At 45.1% G+C, this 16,342-nt stretch overlaps 1 protein-coding gene across 4 annotated transcripts in view; it reads right to left on the bottom strand.

The window, feature by feature from the left end:
- Nucleotides 1-16,342, bottom strand: part of DPP8 (dipeptidyl peptidase 8) — a 29,859-nt gene that overhangs the window by 11,399 nt on the left and 2,118 nt on the right. For all 4 annotated transcript variants that reach the window (XR_011143759.1, XM_068958665.1, XM_068958667.1 and 1 more), the window contains exons 2-14: nt 15,796-16,065; nt 14,086-14,198; nt 12,959-13,132; nt 11,856-12,024; nt 10,499-10,609; nt 9,991-10,119; nt 7,984-8,045; nt 6,828-6,928; nt 5,533-5,710; nt 4,071-4,230; nt 2,517-2,596; nt 1,173-1,325; nt 405-540 (exon numbers count right to left, since the gene is read on the bottom strand). Coding sequence is in view for 3 of the 4 variants with exons in the window: in XM_068958665.1 (XP_068814766.1) it covers nt 405-540; nt 1,173-1,325; nt 2,517-2,596; nt 4,071-4,230; nt 5,533-5,710; nt 6,828-6,928; nt 7,984-8,045; nt 9,991-10,119; nt 10,499-10,609; nt 11,856-12,024; nt 12,959-13,132; nt 14,086-14,198; nt 15,796-16,054 (1,825 nt within the window). In the remaining variant the exon portion in view is untranslated. The remainder of the gene's footprint in view (nt 1-404; nt 541-1,172; nt 1,326-2,516; nt 2,597-4,070; nt 4,231-5,532; nt 5,711-6,827; nt 6,929-7,983; nt 8,046-9,990; nt 10,120-10,498; nt 10,610-11,855; nt 12,025-12,958; nt 13,133-14,085; nt 14,199-15,795; nt 16,066-16,342) is intronic.

The following is a 16,342-nucleotide window of genomic DNA, read 5'->3' as shown; positions in this document are numbered from 1 at the left end:
GTTTTCACCAGTCTGGCCACATCCAAAGAGCCACCACAGAAACTCCTTTCTGTCACTGCTCCGGTTCTTATTATAAAATCCACTCGGGAGCCTGTGCCTTCTGTAAGGGGAGCGTGAGGCTCACGTAGGATGGACATGCTGCTGCTAACAGAGCGCAGATACATTGGACCAGACCTATGAAAGCTATGACCATATGCAGCCCCCTGCCACATATCAGCATAAACGTTCACGCAAATTCAGCAGCTCTTTCTCGTTCCTGTACTTCCAAGTACTCCTTACATAAGCATGAGTTTCCAGACAAGTCTAGTCACCCAGAACATCAAATCTAAAGCAAGCATATTCTGGGGTATCTTTCGGCCTGTGATCCTGGCTGCCCTCCTCCAGTTCCATATCCATGCTGTTACCTGCTGAATCTAAAATGGTTGCCCAGAATTCTTTTGTCCTGTGAGCTGCACCATCTTCAGGTCCTGTCAGTCGGTAAAGCGACACACAGTGTGGATTCTTCTGATTGCTGTACTTGCTGATGAACATGTCACAATCCTAGGCAGAAAAAGAATACTACCTTCAACTCTACAGTGCAGAGACACAAGAAAAAGGGATCTTTTCTTTCTGCATTTAGATCTCTCAAAAGGTACTCATGGATCAAATTAAGCCAGGAAGCCTGAGATCTTTTGATAACAGCAGATAGATTCTAGGGAGCTGCAGTCCTCAGAAAGAGTCAGATATTAACACTCCAAAGCCAAGTTTTCTGCTAGTCCTGAAAAATACACCTGCAAAACCAGCAGTGACATGAGAACCCCCCCCCCCAAAATCACACCTTGTCCTTTTCCAGGTAAAGCAGGTCCAGCTGAACAGGCTACTGCCCCTAATGCCTGGGACTCCACCCAAGGCTGCCACATGCCAGTCTCCTCACATGATCACCCCCTAGCCCGCTTCAGGCAAAAGGAGACAAGTCACTTCAGCCTGGCTTTTCAATGAGGTGAGCTGAGGAGCACCTCACTGGCAGATCATCAGCAAAGCTGGAAGGGGACCTGTGGTGAAACCACACAGGTGGAGCACACAGGTTTGGCTTCCAGAGGGGGCTACATATTCACTGTACATGGCACAGCTGATAAATCCCAGCATATGTGGGCAGCCCTGCCTATGCAGGGCCTCACAGGCAGACTGGGTACCTGGCTGACACAGCAGGCGTGAGAGTAACCACGTTCTGTCAGTCGCTTTACTTCTCCGGGATTCTCGTAGTTAACGACGTACAAGTGATGCTCTAAAGGCGAGTCCTTTGTGCCTTGAAAATATACCAGTTTTTTGGCTTCATCTACATAGATCTGCCAAAGCAAAACAAACATATACCACAACATTGAGCTATCACCAAAATAACACCCAAGTCTTCCCCCTGCCTCTGGTTCCGTAAAGCTGACTTACGGTCCAGCAATCTGCAAGGGATAAGCCAAACGACCCTTCTGGCTGGCCAGAACTCCACCAGTTATGGACTGCACTTGACACCTTCAACTTCTTGCCCAGCTTTCACTCAGGTCCTTGACTCTCCCCAGTCTCCACTGTTTGCTACGCTAAATAATTCTTTGTCACTTCCCCACTCTTCAAACCCTTTCCCAAATCACGGAGACACATATGATATAAACCAATCCGGGAAGAAATCATGGCAGCAGCTGACTGGTAACTGCTGCTCTGTTCAATATCTCTTATTTTTGAACAGATAGCAAAACAGTTCCAAATGCAGTCCAACTTGCACCCCTCATCCCCTAACCCCTGTTCCAATAGCCACTCAGGACGGACTTTATCAAAGACCTTTATGAAGTCTAAACAACAGTCAGAAAGTTCTCCTTGAATTGCTGTCTCATTCACATGATCAAAGAATTCATCTAGCTTAGCACTGGCACAGCAGCAGTTTGGGGAATGCTCCCCTTCTCTCCCAGAACAAACACCTTGTACAAGCTCACAAGCTATGCGGAATATAAAAATTGTGTATTCTGGCTAAAAAGAGGCAGGGCTAATAGATTAATGCTGATCACTTCAATTTAGTATTGCCTGACTCAGGATAGCAGCTGGACACTATTGCAACATCTTGCTGCTCAAGGAACACGTAGGATATCCTCACTGCTGCCTCACAAAATGTTTGCTTCCTTCTCTTTAAGCCTTAAATTTAGTGGGAAAACTCCTTGCTTATCAGCAAGGAACACATAGGAAAAGAAAGCCAACTAATGTTGCCTGAGCCACCTTCCTGCACTGCTAAAACTGGAGTCTCCAGTCCAGAGTGGTAAATCAGCGTTAGAGAAGGATAAAAGCACATTGCATATCAAAAAAAAAGAAAACACGTGATTCATGTGCTCAGAGTCAACATATGGGAGTGGTTGGGCCCGATCTTCTCAGGGAGCAGTGCCTTGCTAATACAACACGTACTGATTTGTGGGGCCCTAGAGACCATCTCCCTGCAGTGCTGTCCTCCAGCATGAGCCGGTTGCTTTGAGGATGTCCACGCAGCAAGAGCAGAGACTTACGTTGGACCCATGTCTGCCAAGCACTTCCCATTCCCCACTGGTAATCGCTATCTCCTCTTTGATGGGGCATTTGAAGTCACCTGTAAATAACCCACATACAAGCAGAGATTTTACACTTTACCCTTTACGCTTTTCTTCCTTCTAAGTTTTTTTGCCAGAATAGACCAAAAAGCAGCCTGCTTTTGTGGAAGACCCACAGGTCTGCCAGCTTGCCAGATAAGCGTTATACAGTTGCAAAGAGCATTTCAGAGTTGGCAACATTCTGTGAAACATACGGCAAAAGATTCGCAGATGTTCTCAACCTGAGACCTGGGCAGCGTTTTTCTGGGGTTTGTTTTTTCTTGTTTTCTTTTTTAAAGCATTTTGTCACATGCACAGAAACAAAAGTTTTACACTGAAAAATGTGAAAAGGCTGAAAAATGTGAAAAGGGAATCTCAGGTGTCAGTTGGAGAACTTGGACACGGAGGTGGGGAACAGCTCTCTTTTAGAAGATGGACTCATTTCCTTCAGAACGTTCTCTGAGAGATAAAAACGTTGGCTGCGTTCAAAGAAACCCAATCACCCAGGATACAACGGTTTCTGAGGAAAAAAACAGTTGGCCAAAACTAGGACCTCTAGTAAAATTAGGTGTATTTTTTGTGCATGCACAGCTCAGCAAGCGCCTTCCATTCACAAGTAAATTAAGGATCACAGCATGAAACTGTAAATGAAAGAATACATGCTGCAGAGAACCCGCTCCAGGAGCTTCGCAGATAGCTATATTGCACATCTGACTGAGGCCAAACTTGGCCCGCAGCTTGGAAGCATACAGTCTTGAATTTTTTGCTAGAATTGACTTCCTGCATTTCCACTTGCAACAGCTGCCAGTAATTTTCTCCTAACATCTCTGTCTATACAGCAACACCATGATTATTTTTAAGAGCAGAAAGGAATTCTCTGAATAGTTGTCATATCATAGTTTTCTCTGGCAAGCACATGTGTTCATTTTAAAGGGGCTAACACTGAGGTGAAGGCCCTCCATACACCTTTTTACAATGTGGTCAAAGTATGCTCTCTGTTAGCATGCTCTCTGTTAGCCTCTCTGCTACAATCTGCTTGTAAAAGCTGACAGAGACTCTGTTGGCTTTACTTGCAAAGTCAAGTCTTGAACCAGCGTACGTCTATTAGATACATTTGACCCAGCACATCAGACAGTCATGTTATTACTGTAATGATTAACTTCCAGGAAAGTCAGCACACAAACAATCCCATCATTAACAAGAAAAAAAGCCATCTAAGCATATTTCACAATTTCACAGGGAGCTCATTTCTCTTTTGATCTTTGCAAACTTCTCCCTCTGGTCAATAAAGAAGAACCTGGGCTAGAACCGAAGCATGCTGAATACAAAATAAGCCCTGTAAATTTTTAAAGGGAATGACTGTACAATGAAGTGCTTTCCTGGACAACAGCAGGAGTTTCCAAAGAGACTAATCCCTGCCACCTGGAAAGACCCTTATTTCCTCACTAGCCAGCAGCGAATGCCCAATTAAAGCAAGAGAATAATTTCAGTTACTTGGAGCAGGGAGGCCTCCACACGACCGTTTATACTTGCTCTCCTTCAAAACTGAGGTGACTTTGTAGAGGTGCCGGAATCCTGTTTTACACTCGGAGGCAAAAATAAACTCTATCTCATCTTCACGGGCTTGAGGGAAAACATGGAATATATCATGGATCTGTGGAGAGAGAGCAGTGGATTAGTATTATCAGCAGGACTTTGGCACTGAAGTCGGGCATAGCCAAGTTCCTCTTACCGCTCAATACGGACGGACAACACGTAGATCACGTTAGCAAGGTGCAGGGCACTGTACCTTACTGGGAGAATCAATTACCCTTGTGATCTGGGAGGTGCCTGCAGCCAGCAGCCTCATAAGCTGCACAACTCCAGACTCTTTACTAGTCTAATTCTAAAGCCTGGCTGCAGAAGCAATCAAGTTTTTCTGCTCCTGCCTCTCCTACTTAGACGCAGAGGCGGGTCCAGCTCTACAGACACTGTATGACAGCCACCCAGAGACACCTGGGTGCCCTCCTCTGTCCAGTCCCGGGCAGAAGCCCAGAAAGAAAGGGTTATTTAAAGAAAGGTGAGCTGATGTCATCTTCCCACTCTTGAAGATGCCAGCTCCTGCTTCAGGGACAATCTTTCAGGGTACTCAGAAACATTCATCTGCACAGTATGAACTGCCAGGAAAAACAAGTTAGTAAGGTAACGGAGAAAGAACATCTACAGGCACAGCTCACTGCACCATCCTGAAACCATGCATACTACCACTAAAGAGAAAGCACAGTGCTATAGAGAACACTCTGAATAGAAAGCATTCACTAGAAGGCTTCGTGAAAATGCTCTCTGCTGAAAGAACATCAGTGGTTGATGTTCTCAGGCCCTCCTGCCTCTTGGCACACTTCCAACGGGATGCCATCTTAGAGACATCAATCTTAACCTGCAGCAATGTGAACAGCACTCCTTTTTATGGTGTTAGCCTAGTGTACTGCCATCTGGTTTCACGTGGCACAGGCCCAGACCGTACATGGTCAACGAGGGTTTTCAGTGACTGTAAACAGATTTTCAGGACTTGTTCACCCGGTCTCACCTAGACACTGCTTTATCAGCTGAAGATACTTCATCTGTGGGAACAGCTGTTTGTGAACAATCACACCAAGAAGGTGGATGGTGTTAGTGGGTAACACCTGGGGCAAGGGGCTGGCCTGAACGCCCAGAGCCCTGGCTTCCGTTCCTAACTCTGGCTGACCACTGCAGCCTCAAGCAAGTTGCTCTCCTTCCACTCCCCAAATCTGTTTGAGCTATACATTCTGTGAGCTCTTTACAACAGGGAACATTTTTTTACTGGGAGCATGCACAGAACCTTGCACAATGGGATCATTACACAAGTAACAGCAGAGTAACACCAATGTCACTCAAGTGCTACAAATAGGGTCTTGAAGAACCAACTGTTAGAGGAGGTCGACATTCAAATTCTTACATTTATCCAGATGTCTGTTGTTTCTTCATAAATAATGAAAGGTGTAACAGAATCTGGTACAGCACCGATAAGTTTCTGTCTTTCCATTGCATCATCTTCTACAGGGATGAATAATGCAGGAGGGATCAAGACTATCTGAAGTCTCGTTTGGGAGCGATCCAGTAAGATGGACCAGACGCTGTTGAGGGAGACAGATGTTAGAGAAAACAACATGCAACCACGAGTATTAGACACATCAGAAAATCTCAGAAGACACCTATTAGCATTAGGAATTTTGAAGGAGTCAAGAATGTTCAATTTCAGATTAAGCACAAAGCCACATGTGAAATTTCACCCAGGAAAACAAGTTTGATCCATAGCATAAGTGCCTATCTCACTTAATTTCAATATTATGTAAGCACTGCTGGTTCAAAAGTTTAATTAATTCTATTTCCCCAGATTTGGATTGTGCTTTAGGGGAGAAAGAGAAAAGAAAAATCAGAGGCAATAATGAAGTGGAAAAATTTTAATTGAAATTTCTGGATATTTGTGAAATACTTATGTTTTAAATCTATACCTGGCAGAGAATAATACTGGCACCTAATGACCTGGCAGCAGACTCTGCCAGACTTCTGATGACTTTACAAGTAGCTCTGGTAATTATCCTGCAAAAAGCAAGACAATGGAACAAATGCGTCCCTTCGTTTCTTCCATGTTTTGGGGAGGGGGGTGGAATTAAAAGGCGAAAGTCAGCTTTAGATTCAAGAACTGGAGAAGAGCAATTCCGGAACAGCTTCTGATGAGTTAGAAACGCTGTACTACATCGTCTACAGGGTTAAAAATGACATGCAAATGTAAGTAACACTTACAGCAGGTTTTCTGATCAGTAAGTCTGGTCAGCAAGGATGGTCCAGTGGTTAGGGCGCTAGCCTAGGGCCTGGGGGACCTGGGCTCATTTCTCTCCTCAGACTTCCTGTGTGACCATGGCAAGTCACTTAGCCTCTCTGGGCTTCAGTTCCCCATCTGTAAAATGGGGATAATAGCACTGCACTCTCTCTCACAGGGATGCTGAGAGGACACACACATCAAAGGCTGCGAGTGTCCAATACCAAAGCAGTAGGGCCAGGTACCAGAGAAAGAGACAAGGAGGACTCTGTTTCGGTTTTGAAAAAATTGTCCCCTTTGCACAAACAAGTTGGTAGCAATGCAAAAACAAAGTGAGGCTTAAGCTAGAAGAAAGGACGGAGCCCCTACAATCTGGCTTCTCACTATTCTGCCCCAAACCCTCTAAGCAGAGACAGGATTAACATACGCACTATTTTCCTTCTGGCGTCCACCCAGCTCTAGCAATGTACTCTACTCCTTCAAAGAGGATCTCGAACGGCTGAACTAGCTCTTTGTCCACAACATCTGCAATCTGTGGACAAAGCAGCAATTCAGTGACACTGAGATGAACCCCCACAGTCAGTTTTCATGCACAATGAGAGTCTGGACACAGAAGACTTCTGTACAGCTCAATCATTTAGATTATCATTTAGAACAATTTAGATTGTTCAGCACAGGGGATTGAAGCCCATCTGTAGCCAGACTGTAGAAGAGCAGCAGACTGCACGCTACCAGCACAGGTAAGACAGAGACCTGGGAAATCTGGAGTCTGTCCACAGATCCACCGCTGGTCTTGGACAAGTCACTCGAACACTTGCTTTCCCCATGTAAAGATACACAAGGTAGGTGATTTGTACTGAGCTATTTTGTAAGGGGTTCAACAGCTGCAGATAAAGACATCCTGTATGACAGCCAGTCTGCAACATAGTTCTAACTATGTTCATGATAAGCAGACTTGGGACAAGCCACAGCAGTACCCCATGGGCCCAGACAGCTTTGCCTGCCTTTGCTGGCTGATGTCAGTGCAGCTCCCTCAGCAGATGAGTGTTGACGGCTGAAGTACCTCAGTAATATAGAGGATCCAATTAATCTATAGTGGGCATTGCATCTGTTTGGTAAGATTCATTTCCCAACTGTCCAAAGATCTTGGACTGGGCTATTGCAAATTTTGCATCTGTTCAAAGATCCTGGAGAGAAAGCAAAGTTCATCTTCCTCTGTATGCTCACGTCTTTGTAAGATGATACATTCTCTTTGCAATCAACTTCTCCAAGCATCTGCAGCCAACTAAAAGGTCTGCCACAGAAGAAAGTCCAGCTATCCACACCTAAGATACTGTGCTCTGCAGCTGAGTTCATAAACCAGTTTTGGGGAAGGAAAGGACAGCCTGAAGAAGTACTGCTGTACTTCACAACACAGACACAAACTATCTGCATGGAAACGAGCTGAGCGTTCACAACACTACCTCCAGAAAAGCCATTCAGCCAACACACCCAAGAAAGTTGGTTTGTACTGAAACAGGAACGATTTTTCAAAAAGAGTGATAGATGTTAAATTTATTCAGGAAATAAACATAACACAGAACTTACTCTTCCTTCTGCGTTGATTGTCACTTCAGATATCTTGAAAGTGACCTTTGGATTTGCTGTACCTATAAAACAGATGTTAACAGTCAGGTACCAATTGTTTGCTTCCAAGAGGGCAAACCTGAACCGCGGATCATTGCGGTGTTATTCATACAGAACTGGAAAAAGCAAATAGCAGAATGCTCTTTGATCAAACGGCCCACTTGCACGGGGGAGAGACAGAACAGAACCGGGCAGGAGAAAAAAAAAAAAAACTGCAAACACGAAGCAGACCCCGTGGATGTAATCCTGCAAACAGATCTGACCAAGAGTGACTACAGTCGCAAGCAGTCTTATCTCCCACAGTCAGAGGATGCAATGTACTAGCTGGAGGTAAATACTCAAGGGTGATCAGGATAGCAAAGCAAGGTTTGGCTTATTGTTTGGGTGTTACTCTTTGAAGCGGAGCATGAAGTGATCCAGTGCTCATAAGCATCTTCAAAAATTAGAAGTCATTCTGGAACCAAAGATCATTTCTCTCTGCGTTCTTAGAAGCCTATTACTAGCCTATGACTAGCGAGGTTAAGATAGAAAGATAGCTATGTGTTTGTGCTAAACACTGAAAATCCAAAGTCAACCCTTTACACAATCTGCACAAAGCAGCAATTCATTCTCCCGCACAGCGCCTGCAGTGCTAAAAGTTGATGCCTGCACCACGGCAAAGGTGAAGTATAAAGCCACTGCCAGTCGGTCCACGAGAAGCTACATATGGTAACTTTGGTGTACTCCGAGGATTCACAATGCTGCTGGGCAGTGCTCCCACTTCATCAGTCCCTTTTACACAGAAAAACTGATGCACTGAGACGAATGATCCACCTTGCTCTCATGACAACCTGTAGAAAAGGGCTATTGCCCCTGCAGCACAGATTGAAAACCGAAGCTCAGAGATTAAAATCTTGATTTTTTGGAAGGCATTTAGACTTTGCTTGACTCTCTTTCCTAAACTGCTGAGGCCTGAGAACTGAGCAGAGCTATGCCAAAAACACCCTCAAAAATCTGGGTGTACACAACTAAAAAGTTCCCAGAACAACGAGGGGCCATCTCTCAGTTCCCAGGCTAACATTAAGCCCCTTTTGATCTTTGAAACAGGTAGTAAAATCAGAGCAGAGCTCTCTTTTGCCAGTGGATGAGGGAATTCGCAAGATCCGAAATGAATTCTACAACTTGGGAAGGACAGCCAAACAATAGACATGTTCTTAAAAAATGGAGTTTTCAGGAGTGAGGAAAGACAGAGCGAAACCACTTTGGTAACTGATCAACATGCCCTGCTGAAGCAGCAGTGAAATCTCACAAGAACAAGGGTCAGCCTGTTCAAACTGGCCCCATAAACTCGACGTGCGACAGCGACCAGCCCTCAGCAGGTCCACCTCAGCCCCGCTTCCCTGCTCCCAATGGGATTCCACTTGATTTGCTTCAAGTCTGCCCTCGCCCCATCGCTGCTGAAGCCTCCTCACCAGCTACTGTTTGAAAACATGACAACAGGGGGCTTTCCCGGCAGCCTGCAAGCATGCAGTATTTGTAGTTCAACTTCCCATTAGCAATCACGGGGACCAAGAGAGTCCTTCAGAACCCAAACTACCAGGGCATTGCCAGCAGCCAAACAGAAACCCTCCAAGAAAGAAAAAGGGCATCATTCTGCAGCTATTTCCTCAGAGACACAGGGCTGTAATGAGAATCACCTTCTCGGTGCCAGGATCTGAGACAGCAGTTGGACAGCTCCCAAGAGACCCAGACTTAGAGGTCTCACTGACCACATGGCTGGAAAATCAGCACAGCCACCAGTGACTAAATCTAACCTCCACAGCAGCGGTTTCCCCCAAAACATTTGCTCCACTCGGATACCGATTCAAGGACTACACAATATCTCTCCAATAACCCCCTGCTCTAGGCTAAGAGAGAGACTGCCATAAGGCACACGGAATAAAATGTTTGTTTCCCAGAAACAGATAGGCAAGGTCATCACGGTCTCACCAGTTTTGGGGTACCGAAAGGAATCTGTTCTTCTCGTCTCCAACATGGGCGATGTGACATGAATAATTTCCACCTCTGACTCATCATTTTCTTCATAAAGAATTCGAAGAACTTTACCCCCATTCAGTGCTGTAAATGAATTAACATTTCCTGGTCAGAACAGCTCTAACGAGTGGTTACAGCAGGCACCGAGACTCCCAGGAGCACAAGCAGATAGAGGATGAAAATTAAACAAAGTGCGTGACTCATTTTTCATTAAGCAAAGTACCCCGAGACTCCTACAACTCCTATTATCATTGTGAGAAGAAAAGTCTCTTCCCCCGGTAACAAGTGCTCAGAAGGCCACTCTAACACATCCACCACTGCAGATGGTTCAAAAGGAGTCACAAGTATAAGTTCCTATCTTGCATAAAGACAAGTAACAGAGAAAATTTAACTCTGGACTGGACAGCACAGCATAGGGGCCGCTGCTAGTGCCTGTCAGACACGCTGGATCCAGCGCACTTACTTGGCTGTGCCATTGGGCTCCACCAGTAGCCAGTGTATCTGTCAAACTCTTCCTGCAGCACAAAAGTAGCCACACCAGCAGATTTTGGATCCTCCTCAACATTAGCCAATTCTAAACAAGACACAGAAGAACCAGTTAGCCGTGCACTACAGAAGCAAACCCAAGTTCAGCCCCCAGGGAACAACTGCAGGATGATGAATCTGACTTCTCACTAACCTTGCTTTCTGCTTCCACCCTGCTCTGCTGACTTATTCGGGGAGGATCTAATCCTCTCTGACACGGCTTCCTTCAGGAAAGGAAAGCCATCCTCCCTTTTTACTCCTACCTAGTTAGTCTCTCTATTTTCCACGTACTAGTCCAAGAGAGAAAACATTCTCTCTACCTGAGCTCAGTGAATTGGAACTACAACTTCCAAAAACAAAGAAAAAAAAAACTTTCTGAATAACAAAGTGAAAATACCGACATTCAGAAAAATGAACATATCAACATTTTATCAACTGTACAAACTGAAAGTAATAGACTTACATAACATCTCAACATGATGACATATCCATAGGGCTTCAATACTTTTCCTGTTACCCTGGAGGTAACTTAGCAGCGCTCCATAAATAATTATCATCTGAGAAGGAGTCATTGCTACAGTTTATTTTTAATATACTTACATAATATTTTAATATCTAACATTTAAATAAGCTTAAGCAGTAATAGAAAGGGTCAAAAACTTTCATCTAATTAAAAATTAAATTACATAGTTTAAATAGAAGAAGTATGATTTAAATACAAAAAGTGATGGATTATTAGAAAGTGTTTTACACACAATTTCCCATTTTCCTTCCTCCAGGATAAACGTCTTAAATACAGTTGGAGAGGGTAAGAAGGGAAGGCGTAGGTTACTAACTGAATATAAGGGAGCAGCAGAAGCCACAGTGCTATTCAGAAGTTATCTGCATCATTTCTTAAAGGCCATGCAGCCTGACTACACTGACAGGAACTCTCTTCCAGCTCTATTCCACCCACAGCTCTTCCACATAAAAGAAGTCATTCCAGCGACAAGGAACATGCTGTGTTTCAGAAGAGCCTTCCATATGTATTCAACAAGCAACTCATTTTGCTTGCTCATTTTGCTTGCTCATTTTGCTCATAACAAAGGGAAAGGAATCATCCTACAATAATTTCAGTAGAAAAAATACCAAGAACATTACAATCTTGGTCAAATTCAAAGTGGACTAAACACTGGACGTTCCCTCAGATTTCAGAAGAACGCCTAGAGCCATTGCGGAATTCAGTCTGGCAACAACAAGTGCAGGGGAGGAGCAGAGGAGATTAAAAATACAGATTTTAATTTAGGATGCGTTACCATTGTGCACGAACGTTAGCCTCCTTTCTTCTCTGGTTTCTATATTAGATATCCAGATATCATTGCTATGGATAAATGCAATCCAATTTGGATCAGCTGGACAAAGCTTGGGATCCATCCGGATGTTTGGGCAACTGGTCTCCACCAGAATCGGTCTTAAGGGCTGTTGCTGTTTGAAAGAAGATTAAAAAAAAATAAAAAAAAAAAAAAAAGGTAAACCAGACACTTACAGAAGCTGAACTGGATTCTCAGAAGGTCTCTAAGATCACCGTAGCGTGGATCTCGACTTCAAGTGCACAGGGTTACAAGAGAGAAATCTCAAACAAACAGGTTTACAAGAGAGGAACTTATCCATTTCAAACAAAGAAAAATACTATGCAGATATTTTATAGGGAAAGTTATGCTTCTACCATAGTTGCACAGATCCCACCAGGACCTCCTCTACCGGTGCTAAGGACTAGCCACAAATCAGAAGGCAGTTTGTCTAGAGAAGCCTGGCACGCTCTTAAAAATCACACCCTAAAAACGGACTGGCAGAACACGCAATAGATGCCTTGCGAAAGCAACTCGGGATTCAGCTAATTCCACCGGACAACAGAGTCAGACAGACATTGGGCACTTGTTACAAAAAAAAAAAGAAATGATTTCCACTTGGAAGTTTAGCTCCAGCACCTGCAAAGGGTAAAGATTGCTCTTTCTGAAAGTTATACGGCTGAATTACACACATACAGCGTTGATTGCTGAACAGTGACCTCTGAACCACAGCTCATGAACAAAAGCTGCCTCAGATGTGACTTCTAACTGCAGGAAAGAGCACGGTGCAAAGCCTGCGTTGCTTTCTTATTGGCATTGCTGCATATTAGCGTTCTGCCTTGCAGCCACATTTTCTGACATCTCTTATAATTCTCCGAGTTTCTACAACCACAGAAACGTGCCCCTTTAGGGGACTTCTCTTCCCTGTTTCAAAGGTTGTCAAGGCTTCTCGCCATGCCAGTGCAGCAGTAACTGATGCCCACTCTCTTTGCCTTCACTCCAAGTCAAAGGAGTTTCCAGCCAGAGGAAAGCAGTACTATGGTAGATGAGGATGAGATGAGTAAACTCACAGTAAATCCCTGAGGGCCTCCATCTTTTACATGATAAATTCCACTCCCAGCCTGAAACAGAAAGGTCCCGCTTTCCCGATGGTAGTCGTAAGAGGCAATCCCAATGGTACCGATTCGCTTCCTCTCCCGTAGCAATTCCTCTTCACGAGAGTACATCCCATAGTCCAGGATGGCCTAAATACAGGCAGAGAAGCACAATCAACATCTCTACCCCGCACCTCCTACTCTACTCTCAGAGCATCTCTGCACACCGAGGCCCCAGGAGCAGATGGCTGTGCAGACACCCTCCTCTTCCAGAATCCCGCTGGCAGTCAGCAGCCCCCTCCTGACTGTGCCTCTGCTATCAGCACTGCTAGGTGCAGGCCCAAATCAGATCCCACACAACAGTAAAGCTGTCAGTCACTTCTGCCTCAGCAAAGCCAGCATTATTTTCCACATACATCAGTATAAGTAAGATCAGATTTAAAGACCTGTTATTTCCAGAATGAGCAGGAGCGTCTTTGCTAACTTTTGCAAGTACACACTGCGACCGGTCTGGTGGGAGGAGAGGGAATCGGGAATTTTAAGTCTGGCTGACAGCCTCAGGAAGTAACACGGGAAACAGCACACCTAATTCCACATGGGGTTTGTCCTGCCTCCTCCAACCTGCCGTCTCGCATGGGGTGGGACAGGCGCAGGCTTGCTATGTGCAGAGGTGACGAGCGGATGCATACCCCAGTGAGTGGGAAAGGGATGCTCTGCTCCAGCATGAGTCACAGAGCCACTGACAGATCCTCAGGGGGACTCATCACTTCCCTGTGCAAGACAGTAATTATCAGCGACTACAGGCTCCTACAGCAATCCCCAGGCTCTCACAACACAGAACTTGATGCAAATTAGCACTTGCAAGGCAGAGGAGAAATCGCCCAGCTCACAGGGGTTTTATGACGCACAGAGGCTGTAACTCCAAACGCTAATGAGAAAGCTGGGCTTGTTTTGGGGATGGCTGCAGAGTCTGCTAAGTACCAGGAAAACATTAAAATGTTTAAAACCATAAACTCCAAACCTTATCGATGGCTTACAGGCCTAACCACAAAGCCTGTACAATTGCTGTGCTGCTATGAAGCAAGAAAGAAATCAGGACCCACCGGAAAAAGATCCAACAGAGGCTTCCAGGAAAGCAACAGGATGGCAGCTTTGTTTATGGTTTTGGGAATTTCAGAGTAGAAGAGTGTGTTCTCCCTGTTCTCCCCAGACATTGCTATTACGAAAACAAGGGGGGAAAAAAAAGGAGATTAGTCCTCTGTTAATCCAAACACTTTCAAAGGATGCCCAGGAACAATTTAGCAGCCCCTTCCTACCAGAGGAAGCACTGAGTCTCTGCACTGCAGGCTCGCTCTGGGAATTCCCTGCTTCACAGAAATCCAAGTCACGGAGAAGGCAGAGAACAAGGAACTACAGTCAGGCTTACCACACACCGCCTTGAGTATACCCATGTCTTCTTGAATGTTAGTGGCACTATTATTTTATAAGCTTTTAAAAATCAAGAAGGGCCTTCCTAACTAACTCCCCTGGCTGGGTTACAGCATGATGCAGCTCATGCTTCAAAGATGATGTGTCTCTAGGGAGGACTGAACGCTCCTTTCCCCCTCCTTTCCCTCAGCGTTGCTCAGACTTCTGAGACCTCCTGCTAAGACATGAGGGGATCAGTCTGGACAGAGCCAGATGCGCACTGGGGAAGGCCAAGTCTGACCATCCAGAAGTGGCACCTAGGAAACCTGAGCTCATCCCAGCTGGGGTTAGCCCTGCCAGCCTTAACTGGTCACCCTCAACATGCTTGAGCTCAGTAATATTCAAAGACTATCACCCCCTTTCTATGAAATGGGGAAAAGAGACACAGCTGTGTGACTATGTCACTGCCCAGCACAGCGTTTGCAGAGACTCTCTGAATCACAAATCAGAGCGAAGCAACTTGTCTGAGCAGCAAGCAATGGGGCTAGACGTGGTTCTGTCTCCTAGTCCTTTGCTCCAGCCATTGCTTTTCCCCAAACCCAGTTTTTCCATAGACTTACGTTCAGCTAGGGCAGCTTCTGGCAAAAACTCATCTACCGAAATGCCTGCTCCAAAAAGCCACCCAAAAGTTTGCTCACAGCACCATTTGCAGCGCCGTATCGCTTCAAGCACTGCTGCAACTCAGAAACGTAGATTTACCAAGTGAACCCTAATTAGCAAAAACAATGCAGAAGCGAGGAACCAAGGCCAAGAGCAACAAATTTCAGTAGCTTCCTCATTATCAAGACCAAAAATATTGGGAAAAATATTTCCCCTGTAAGCTGTCCCCTCTGCACTGCTATTCATTACCTACAGCATCAATAGAAAACCTGCTCCACCAGTAGCTGAGGCATGGAGGACGTTCAAAATTATGTTTACAATCCCTGTTATGGAAGCAAATGTTCAGGGAGGAAAAAAAGTTCTACCCATAAAAGTTCTAATCATAATTAAGAAAAAAGGACATCAAACTGTCACAGCTTTCAGAGAAGAGATATCACACTTGGAGTGGGAGAAAACAGCCCAAACAGACATAACACATCCTCCCAGCTTAGGAACGTGCCCCAGAGGACACTTCACAATTCTTTCTCCAGCTCTAACAAGCCTAAGAGGGGTCATTTCCAACTACATCATTTCTGTGGGAGATTGCAAGTTTTAATGACACGTTACAATCATGATGTTTGACCAGCCTGGCATTAAACTCATGTTGCGTTAACGGCCAGAGACATCCACTTCTCCAGAACAGTCAAATCCAAACAGCCTCTGCAGTGACAGTTTAACGAAGGCACAGGCTGCCCCCGCAAGCTTACCCAGATAGTAGATCCGATCTGAATGAGGTCCTTCAGGGTCATTTTTCTTCACAAACGTGAAGTCATGAGGAGCTTTTGCCATCATGTACCCATGGTACTTCCGTGTATCGGTGAGCAGTTTCCGAAGCTGGCTCCAGGAGTGTCTCTCTACATAGAAAGGTTCCAGTTTGGGCTGCTCCTCTCTCTGCACCTGCTCCTCATGGCCTGCAGTCTCAAAGATTTCAAGGCCCAGCTGTTCAGTTTCCATGGCTGCTGCCATGTTGCATGTTTCTGGAAGAACAAAACACCAGAGGTTCAGCACTGCCTTTCAGCAGCCCAGCAAACATTCCCTTCAGAAACCCAAAACATAGTACAGTAAAAGCACTGTAAGAAAATCATTTTTTTCATGTGGGAAAATCTGGCAGTAGGAAAAGGGCTGGAAAAGAGTTTTCTCCTGTGGAACACAGGCTGCCACCATTCAGCCTTTCAGAATGGGACTAAGAACTTCATAGATCCAAACAGACTTATTGCCATTTGACTTTTCAACTCCCCAGAAAAGAACCGCTCA

This window comes from Struthio camelus, chromosome 12 (assembly GCF_040807025.1).
Source record: "Struthio camelus isolate bStrCam1 chromosome 12, bStrCam1.hap1, whole genome shotgun sequence".
NCBI classification, from domain to species: Eukaryota; Metazoa; Chordata; class Aves; order Struthioniformes; family Struthionidae; genus Struthio; species Struthio camelus.
Note: the sequence above shows the minus strand (reverse complement) of the source record. Positions and strands in the feature narration are given on the sequence as shown.